At 45.4% G+C, this 10,864-nt stretch overlaps 1 protein-coding gene across 1 annotated transcript; it reads left to right on the top strand.

Moving 5' to 3' along the window:
- The first annotated feature begins 7,958 nt into the window (after positions 1-7,958).
- Positions 7,959-9,000, top strand: LOC124675270 (transcription factor IBH1-like). The gene has a single exon (XM_047211337.1). It carries the CDS (start codon positions 7,991-7,993, stop codon positions 8,582-8,584), a length of 594 nt encoding a protein of 197 aa, XP_047067293.1. The 5' UTR covers positions 7,959-7,990; the 3' UTR covers positions 8,585-9,000.
- Positions 9,001-10,864: the final 1,864 nt, after the last annotated feature.

A 10,864-nucleotide genomic window follows, 5' to 3' on the forward strand; every position in this document is an offset into this window, starting at 1 on the left:
AGTGTAGAGTATGCATTTATCTCGTTCGTTATGTGATCGATGTTGAGAGTATCCACTAGTGAAAGTGTAATCCCTAGGCCTTGTTCCTAAATACCGCTGAGTTACTACTTGCTTGTTTACTACTACTGCGTTACTACTCGCTGAGTTACTACCGCTTGTTTACTTGTTTTATCGCGTTACTATCGCTGCAATACCACCACCATCAACTACACGCCAAGCACTTTTCCGGCACCGTTGCTACTGCTCATACTTATTTATACCACCCGTATTTCACTATCTCTTCGCCGAACTAGTGCACCTATTAGGTGTGTTGGGGACACAAGAGACTTCTTGCTTTGTGGTTGCGGGGTTGCATGAGAGGGATATCTTTGACCTCTTCCTCCCTGAGTTCGATAAACCTTGGGTATCCACTTAAGGGAAACTTGCTGCTGTTCTACAAACCTCTGCTCTTGGAGGCCCAACACTGTCTACAGGAAAGGAGGGGGAACGTAGACATCAGAACGCATCCCTCTCATATGATGTTTTCACCTCCACAAGATCTAATAGTTATCTCTCAAAAAAAAAAAAGATCTAATAGTTTTATCCTTATTTGATCTCAGAATTCGTTGGGTAATATATGTATGAATCACATCCCGACCTCTTTTCCTTTCCTTTTTCCATATCTATGGATTGTAACTGAAAGTGAAGCGGGACACGGTGTTGTTGGACTGTCATACCAAGATGATGATTCCAGGGAAGCTCCTGTGCAAGACAGAGAAGGTACTGTACGAACTAGGTTGAGACGGGACCATGAGCGTGTGTTAGTTGATGCCGTCGTTGTGGAAAAAATGAAGAAAGGGAGGAAGGAGGCTGTTGCTGAAGAAATCGACGACGATGAAGAAAACAAGACTGATCAGACAATGTACCAGTATTATTGTAGTGGTGATGATGAAAATAGGACTACGAATCCTCCAGTTTTTGATGATGATGAATAGTACCAGCTAGGTGGTGTTTTGCAATCTTTGTTTTTTGTCATGTGTTATTTGTACAAGATCATATCCCAGATTTTGGTTTTATTTGTGTGGAAGACAATGGCAATGTATTGGTACTGATTTCTTCTGTTACAGCAGTTACATTGCCAATGTACTGGTAATGCTATTTTTGTGTGAAATACGATGGGTATTTGTGTACCCTGGAGTTTTGTGTTGGCACTGCCAAATTGCATTTAAATTGCGGTCAATATGCTGCCACAATAATTCATCTTAAGTAGTGACTACATGCTGCCGAAATTCTGTACAAAATTGACACAAGGTGTTGCAGTATTGATAACAAATAAACCACAATTACACTTGCTACACTTGTCCAGAGTGCACATCACATACTGCAAGGAATTACACTTGCTACACTGCTACAGATAACACAACAATCTGCTTTATCTACTCTCATATTTTAGTTGCTACACATCACCCAGGTACAATAGATGGCAAAAGCTACAGATAACACCCAAATCATGGAAAGGTTACTGCCTCAATCAGCTTGCATCTTGAAAACTTGGTTCTTCGGTTCATCGTTGCTCTGCTTCCTTCCAGCAAGCAGCGAGATTTCTTCCTGGAGCCTCTCAATTTCTTCATCTCGATCCCAAACTGCATCACGGATTGTACGTCTTGACACGTGATCTACGCCAGAGGAATCGTCCATTCGATTCTTGGAGCAAGGAGGAGATATCCTCGTGGCTGGGAGGTATCGCTTAACTGCAGGGATCGCTCGGATCACCATGTTTATCAATCTCTCCCGCTTTACTTGGTGAGTTGATATCGATTGATTCTTGTTACTGCAACTACATAATATAGATCTTGGGTGTTTGTGTAGATGTGAATTCCTGATATACATACACAATCCCCTTCAACATACCCCTCATGGAGGCCTCAAAATCCGGAACGCATCCCTCTCATATGATGTTTTCACCTCCACCAAGATCTAATAGTCTTATCCTTATTTGATCTCAGAATCGTTGGGTAATATATGTATGAATCACATCCTGACCTCTTTTCCTTTTTTTCCCATATCCATCTTTCCTCCACTTACCATGGTTCGTACCAAGGACGGAGCTAGGATAGTTCAACAACAGCGGGCAATTTCATGTAGTAATATATATTGGAGGGGGCGTATAAGTAATTTGAGGTCAAATCCACATATTAAGTCGAGATATTTCATAAAAAAATCACCATGAGGGGGTCATGGCCCTAGGCAGGCCCCCTCATGCCTCCGTCCATGGTCAGTACTTTCTACTATTATGTGTAACTATCGAGTCCAAGCCAAGAAACAATAATAAAGCACCAAACTAATGGGTAAAGCAAAGTATTTAAAATACACATATCCATATAACATGTAACCTTATATGTTCAATATTGAAATGAGGCATCCAAGAATGCGATCATATTTATCCCTTTTTACTTACAAAATAATGTCCAAAACCTAATGGTTGAACTAATGGTTAGGATGTATCCTTATTCTTCGGGTTTAAATGTAACGGTTCAAATATGAACTATATCCATTGTGTATACTAGGGTTAGGGTATTCATTGTCAATAACATAGATGAGCCATTGTGTATACTAGGGTTAGGGTATTCATTGTCAATAACATAGATGAGTACGGCGATACACATATCTCATAAACGAATGGTTTTGGTGGCTTGATTGTTAATTGCTTGTTTTTCACGTGATCTATGCGTGTCCACCAGACCTTTATATATGCACCATGTCTTGATCCCAAAGTTAAAATCAATCCTACCTGGTAAGTACATGGGATAAACCAATGAAATAATTTGTGGCTATTTGAAACTGCGGATTGCATGCTAATCTTTTACTTACCTGCGTGTATGTTAAGAATAGAGCGTTCAAGAAGAATCCCTCTTAATTTTTTATATTAGGATAGTATGTTGGACATGTATACCACGTTCATAGTAAATACACAATATTTACGGATAATAAGCCGTCTGGAATATTTTTCATGTGAAAGTAGGCATCCTAAACTATTCAATGTCTCCTTGTCAAGTTTTGCAGAGATGTGAGGACAATCAAGATCATATCATTATCATCATCTATTCCTTTTTAAAATTCACATAACATTTGTAACCGGTTGGTACCATACTACCATCAACTCTGTATTTTCTTTACTTTTGGAATTCTTTATACTGTTATTGATGACTACCAATAGATTGGTGGATTTTTCGTAATTTTTTTGGACATTATTGAAGTCGATTCACCCCTGGTAGTACATGGCTATCTAGCTATGCATATGTATACATAATATGCAAATGTATACATAATTTGCACACATACACTAATACGAAAGATATACATGACTGCATGCTTGCATGTATATAGATTTGTAGCATGACTGCATGGTTAACCATATTAGCTTTGTGACTTTGCTAGCAATTAATTCAGAAGGTGTGGCCGTCTTGATCGCGGCCAGTCGCCATATATGTCATCGCACGCAGACCAGACACAGTGAAGCTTATCCCGTCGATGTGAATAGGTTACCAGTCACTACTCACTGGTACTGTGGCGAGGATAGGCTTGGATCGATCCATAGATCGAGCTGCTGGCCGGGGTGCAGGTGCATGCTCGATCGACCGATGTCTCACTCTCTGTCTACACCGCTGTGTCTGGTATGTGTTGTGTCATGTGTGATTAGCAAGTCTTAACCATTGATCGGTCACAAGGGCTCGTGCGAGTGATGGCTAGGTTTGGTTTAGACGTCGGACCAAACGGTGCACCAGATTAGCAGCATGGTAATCAATGTGTCGCCTCACATGTTAGCTCTCTCGATCTCTCTACAAAGTCCAAGCAAAACAAAAATACTAGTAGTAGAGCGTCTAAAAAATTTATTCTTAAAAATAGACGATGTAAAATAAGTCTTGTGCCTAAATATTTTATTCTTAAAGCACGAGAGGCGCAAAAAAAAGCTCTTGTAGATGCCCTACTCTATCTGTGACCCAAAAAAAATAGGTTGCCATAAAAAAACCTCTTGTGATGCAAATATAGTCACCGAACAGCTGCCTAGAAGAAATCCCGCCACCGTGCGGTGCACACTGCCACGCCAAAATATCTCTCGCGCATCCGCCTCCATCCACATCCTTCATGCTACGACTGCCTCCGGTCAGGGACGAGGCCTCTGCCCTCCCGCCGCCCCTCCCATCCTTTCTGGCCTTATCGCCGCGATCGGCGACCTTCCCTCATTGTATCCAATTACCACCGCCACCGCATTGAACACGATGCCCCCCATTCTGTGGCAGGTCTGCCGCCATGAACTATCATCGAGGATCTGTTTACGCCCGATAAAGGGATCGCGGACCGCGCCCAAGGCCAAGTATGTATGTGTGAAGAGGCCGTTGCTCGCTCCCCCACGCCTTTTCGCCGAAGCTGAAGAAGGGTTACTGGCAGGCTTACCAAATATGGCACTGTGCCACCTCTCCCGCAATCTCTCCACCGACGCAAGCTTGTCGAAAGCTCGGAATCAAGCCAATCGACCTCGCCTATTCGAATTTCGACCTTCGTTGAATTGGCGAAGTCCGGTCTTCTTTGGTGTCACATACCCCTATGTTGGAACCATGGCCAGTTTCTAGTTCTTCCCTAACCTCTCCAGTTGTCCTCCATCTCCATCTTACTACGTAGCGTCCATGCGCCGGTCACCATCGTGCATCGTCGTGGCTCAGCATCTTCACCAGCATTGCTCCGGTGGTCAATGACAGGCGGCGTCGCCCCTATGTGGTGCCCCTTGGTCGTTAGCGTCCAACGCCCTAGCTGGTGCAACCCCTGTTCGCCCTCCTCCATCGTATGGTTGGTCGACCAGAGAGCGGCGCTGACGGAAGCATGACGCCAACCCAGTTTTAACCTTTTTCCAGAATTTGTAGTAGATACGGAGAAAAATGAAAACAATATTTCAAAATGTTCATAAGAATAAACATGTTTGTCGTGATCTTGCAAAGTTAAAATTTCATATATTGAGACGTGCAGGGCCCCCTGTCTTGCTTCATCGGCTATGGTGGCGCGTTTGCCCTACCAGAAAGTGTTTTGGTGTCTTTTAAAATCCAATTTTTGCATGCCCTAATTTATTTTATAGGGGCCCCAAGAAATGTATCATTCATCTTGTTGGAGATACTCTCACGCCACATATACGCGTCAATCCTAGCTAATACCATGTCTGAATAGCGCGTGTTTCTACGCGCGTAGCTGTTGCGGTGGTAGGTCAATCTAGCCTAATCGGCGCCGAACAAACGGAACGTACGTATGGAAAAGGTTTGCAGGATTCATGAGCACGACCAGACGATCGAGCCGGTAGCAGCTCGCTTTGCGACGTACACCGCAGAGGATTTGTTAGCGACGAAAGCAAATTCATACGGCCGGCCGGTGCAATGCAAATGCAATCGATCGGGCGGCCGGTAGGGTGTGGTACGTTTGTGGCCATGATATTCTCTCTCTCTCTAGTCTATACTATACACGTCGATCGTCGGAGTAGTCGGTGGGCCAGAGCAGCCCATGTGCGTTCATGTGGTGGTTCGCGGCACCTGGGCCCACCACCCACCACGCACGTACACCACCGCCATCACCCGTTTTGATTCCCATGTTGCTACCGAGCTCCATCGTCTCATGACGTACGTCTCATCTGCCTGTCAAGCTGCTCGCGCCGTTGCAACGGAAACGAATCGCGCCTCGCATGTTACCCTACTATATGCTGCTATAGCTTATAGGCCGCTTATCTAGCTAGCTATCCATGCCAAAGCGCACGCGACATGTGCGAGAAGATTTGGTGATGCCATCGTTCATGCATAGTGCTGCTATACGTACGCGCGCGTACCGTGCATCCATGTTACTGTTAGCTTCTGTTGATTATTAGCTAGAGCGGCCGGGGATTAGTAGCTAGGAACGTGCCAACTAACTGATCCCGTTAGGGACGCCATGCAGTTACTGAAACGTTTACTTTGCTTGCACGCAGCCAGGTGTGCACCACTTACCAAGTTAATGCAGGCATCCTGGTTTGATGCGGACGATCAAACCTGCTGCATGCTAGTACTAACATGAATTTAAATTAATTAAAAGTAACAGTCAAGTGCAGAGTACATCCCCGCAAAAAAAAAAGGTGAGCGGAGTGCAAATGATTTATTTTACGTAAATTGGAAAAAACCACCATTTTTTTTTGAAAATTTGCAAAATAAATCCACCAGCATTGCGCTGGTTGTTTACAATATGCACTGATGCTCGAATTTAGCCGAGTTAACAACATTTCTGACATGCGGGACCCAAAGTCAGTGTGACATAGCAAGGCGGAGACGAACCACTCGGACATATCTATCCATTATTTTTATATACTTTCTTCATTTCTCCATTTCTCCCCCCAAATCAGTAACCAAAGCTGCCCTCCCCAGCTTCATTCCCCGACATCGGCACTGTCTCTTACTGACTCACAACCCGCACCTCCGTCCCGGTCGACTATGCCACCTCCCCCCACCCCGTCTCAAGAAGAACGCCCTAGAGGTGGCCAGGGGCTTCGTCGTCTCAGCTTGCGTCTGCCTCAACCTACAGCACGACCGCTTGTTCTGACACGATAGCTTTGGTTCTTGTCCATCGCAATGGACAAAGGCACAAGGTCGCCCGCCCCTCGTCCGCGTATCACCTATATTCTCTTTCTCCCCTCCCTAGCTCCATGCATCTCCACCAGTCTGCGCCGCCGAGCCATGGACACGACTACACCGCACCTCGTAGACCGCTCCTAGACGGGGGCGTTCTTGGCGGCATCGGGGGCGGGCGAAAGCCATGGAAGGCACCACCCTTCTATCCATCTGCGGTAGGAAAGGACGAGGCTCCCCGCCACGACGACGCACTTGAGGGGAAAGCGGTGGGAGTGGAACGTATCCAGCCGCCACTTCTTTATCCACCGGCGGGAGGCGGTGAGAAAAAAGAGCATAAAGAGAAAATACAGGAAGAAGCTGACAAGTATATCCCATTGGAAAATTACGAAAAAACCTAGAATCTATGCCTATCTAATATTTACCCCCCTAAACTCCTTTGCCACGGCAGCCTGATAGTGGGCCCCGTGTGTCACAAACATCATTAACCTAGCTTAAATTCGAGCATCAAGGCAAAGTGCAAACAAATGGAGCAATGTCGATGGGTGTTTGGAAGAAGAAAAAAAAAGATGGGTTTCCATACTTCACACGTAATTCTGGCGTTATTTTTTTGCAATTTACTCCATGTAATCGTTGCACTATTAGATTTGTCGATCACGCATATCAGCTTGATCTTGCTCGTCAATGTTGGCAGGTAATCACTTTATATATCAATGCATTGGTTGTGCTTGCACATCCGGAGTAGACGCGATTCGAATTCGACCAGTTCAATTGTGGACCAGACCCGACCGCCGTCCGACCAAAGCAGTTTATATATCTTCCCATATCTCGCACGACGCATTTAGCTATGTCACATCACATGCATGGGCTCGTATAGGAAGGTTGTTCACTGGTAGGTTCTTATTCCCCAACCCCTGTGAGTGAGTAGCTAATTAATCTTACTCCAAGCTTCTGCCATAAGAAAGAAAAATTAACAACCACACTCACATGGCCCTAGCTCTGTGAAGAACATGTTCTTTTGAAATGGCTTTTGTCTGTGGTTGTCAACTGGGTATTATAAGACACACGCACCGGATCGGATCCCCCTGCCTGCCCAGGACAATTTGTGTCAGAGCCGTGTTTCTCGGGCTCCAATAGTACTTTCTCCCTCCACAAGATCACAACAGCACCTTGCTTTGTGTCAGAGACCAAATCTTGCTCCTTCCTTCTCCCTCCCCACCCTATCATCGCCATCATCCTCCAACCTTAACCCATTCCTCTCCTGCCTTTTAAGCCACGCTCCCCCCACCACCGCCTACGCCTCCTCTCCTCTCCTCCTCCATCTCTTCGTCTTCGTCTCCGGCTTCTCTCTGCGAGGTTGCGGCTGTGCCGGTTGTTTCATGGACGCAAAGGGCGCGCCTTTACCCACGCCGCCGAGCCCTAACCCTAGCGGCAGCCGCGCCTCCGCCACCGTCGACGCGCCCAAGCCCATGCTGGCGTTCCACTTCCTGCGCGCGCTCTCCCGCGTGCACGCCGGCCCGGCCAGGCGCCGCACGCGCACCATCAGCCGCGCCGCATACTCCTCCATGGCGCGCGCCGCCGGGCCACGCCGGGCCTGGAGCCGCGCGCTGCTGCGCCAGGCCCAGGCGCGCAGATCCACTACGCTGGCGTCCAGGCGGGCCGCCGTGCTCGTGCGGAGGCGCGTCGTCGCCGGCCCAGCGCCGCCGCTAGCGCTGCCGCGCCTCACCGGCAGGAGCAGCGGCAACACCAGCGGAGAGACGTCCGCGGCTCGGGCGGCGCTCCTCCCGCCTCCGCCTCCGGCGCCGAGGCAGGGCGGGGAGCCGGCTAGGAGCGACGCGCTGCGGCGGCTCGTCCCGGGCGGCGCCGGGATGGAGTACTGCAGCCTGCTGGAGGAGACCGCCGACTACGTGCGCTGCCTCCGCGCGCAGGTGCAGCTCATGCAGGGACTCGCCGACCTCTTCTCCTGCCAATGATCCATCCAACCATCGAGTAATTCTAAATTATTCCCTTCTCCTTGCACTACACCATCACCACATGATCGATCGATCGATGCTTGCTCAGATCAACCGATCGAGCTCTTGTGTTCATGGGACAAGAGAGGATCGGTTGATCTCGAATTCTCGATCTTGCATGGTGTACGCGCGCGTGCTCGATCAAGGCGGAGGATTGGCAGGGGAGAAATTAGGTGGAGGAGGAGATTGGCCGAGTATATGAGCCGAGTTGGTAAGCTTATTGCTAGTAGGTGAGCAAATATTGGGTATATGCATTTGTATAGCTTGGGTACACATTGGAACCACACCAAGGAACACATAGGAAGGTAATTAATTGTAACATATAAAGAGAAGAATCGATATGGAGTTACATAATACTAGTGCAGTGTTGTTGAGTTTATCAGTAATTTTTTCTGCATATGAGTTCATGATTGTCTTGAACTATATATGATGATACCATGGCATGTGCAATCTTGTAGCTACACCTGTAGGTTATGGAGCATATATATACAAATACACTTCCCTATCTGTTCCTTTTCCTCTTGTAGGTCTATCTGAACTTTGATTGGTGAACAAGGTAACTAACCATGCATGGATATGAATGCAAGTCACATGAAAGTAGGAAGTGATACTTTTTCTCTCCTGATGCATGTGACTCTATGAACATATTGCTGATGAGCTAGCTATACTGGTATTTTAATTGGTATAGAATCATCAAGAGTAGTTCCCTGCACATGCATCCATGTATAGCTGGATGCTGCTGCCATGGCTAGCTAGCTACCTTTTGCCTTGTGTGATTAGAGTGTGCCCGTGGGTGGTTACGTTGAGGCTGTTTGGTGGAGTGTTCATTTTCCAAACTCCTCCCAAGTTTGAGAAAGTGGGATCCACAATCTATGGAAGATATATAGGGGGTGCCAATCTTTGAGCTGGCCAAGATATAACTTGTAGACAAAGGGATCAAAGACATTCTCTCCATAGGCGGTTGGCATCTTTTGGTTAAAGTGCCTCCTTTCTTTTCCCTTTGGAAATGAACTCTCTCAACTACCAGCTTATACATCCTTTTTAGGTGCCACCGAGTATTCCGTGTGTGTACTTGATGCTGGGGTGGCCGGGTTGTTCCGTTTGCTTCTCCCCTGCCGTGTTCTTAGTTGTCTTCACACACATGGGTTCGTTGCTTTCTTTATGGGGTTAAGAATCTCATAGTTTGGGGTTAAAACTAGCTTCTTACTACTTGTTTCAGTTCACACAAAGAGAAGTTATTACGTTGTCATGTAGCAGAATTTAACCTACTTGGGTAATAAAATGTAGAGTTCTATGTCTAGATGCACAGATTATAAAAACTATATTTAAAAGCATTTTAAAATGTCAAAACAATTCTGATGTTTTTCCCATGTTTATATCCAGACATTCTATGGTTGCAAAAAAGAATTATGAAAAAAAAAGACATTTTATGTGTTGCGTGTAAAAAGACAAAAAATATCTCGTAGAAGCTATTTTGGATCGCCGAAAATTGTCTTTTTACACTTGCCATACAATATATTTTCTTTTCATGAGTCTTTGCGTGCAAACATAGAATGTCTGAGTTTACGGCCGGATATTTTTTCAGATTTTTTACATATTTTGAAATTGCATCTACACCTTTGAGCCAAAGTGCATTTTCGTCTTGGTAGTCACTATATAGAAATGAAACACAATATATATGTGTATGAGATTAATCAGCATACGTAGGTAGAAGTAGATGTATTAAAATTCACGTATATATATGTGCCTTCTTGAAAGAGAAGTAACCATAATTAATATAACACCTAAAAATGCATTTAATTAATTCTTCTCTACATGCCACTTCTTTTATTTTATACATATCATATATTTTTATCTTGTTTTGTGCAAAAAAAATTGTAGTTTCCATTTACCTTTGTGATGATGCACTGTTTTTTTCCATAGAATGTTAGCATTTCGTATTGTTGTAAAAATTGGAATTGCCCCATCGTTGTCAATTAAACATTCATGTGACAAAGTCTTTCCGTTAATTCCCACATTTTGACACGACAAACTGCATGCATGTGTGCATTACACTTACGAGAAGGCATTGTCCAATATTCTGCACTGGACCACAAATTAGCCATATAAGATCACTATAAAGTCAGGGTTGACACGACCAAAAATGGTACTCAAATAAACAGCTAATGATATTTTGTTGTCCACCAGCTCATTATTTGTCCACTAGAAGATTAGCGGTACTTATTTGCTGGCCATTAATCA

This window comes from Lolium rigidum, chromosome 7 (assembly GCF_022539505.1).
Source record: "Lolium rigidum isolate FL_2022 chromosome 7, APGP_CSIRO_Lrig_0.1, whole genome shotgun sequence".
NCBI lineage: Eukaryota > Viridiplantae > Streptophyta > Magnoliopsida > Poales > Poaceae > Lolium > Lolium rigidum.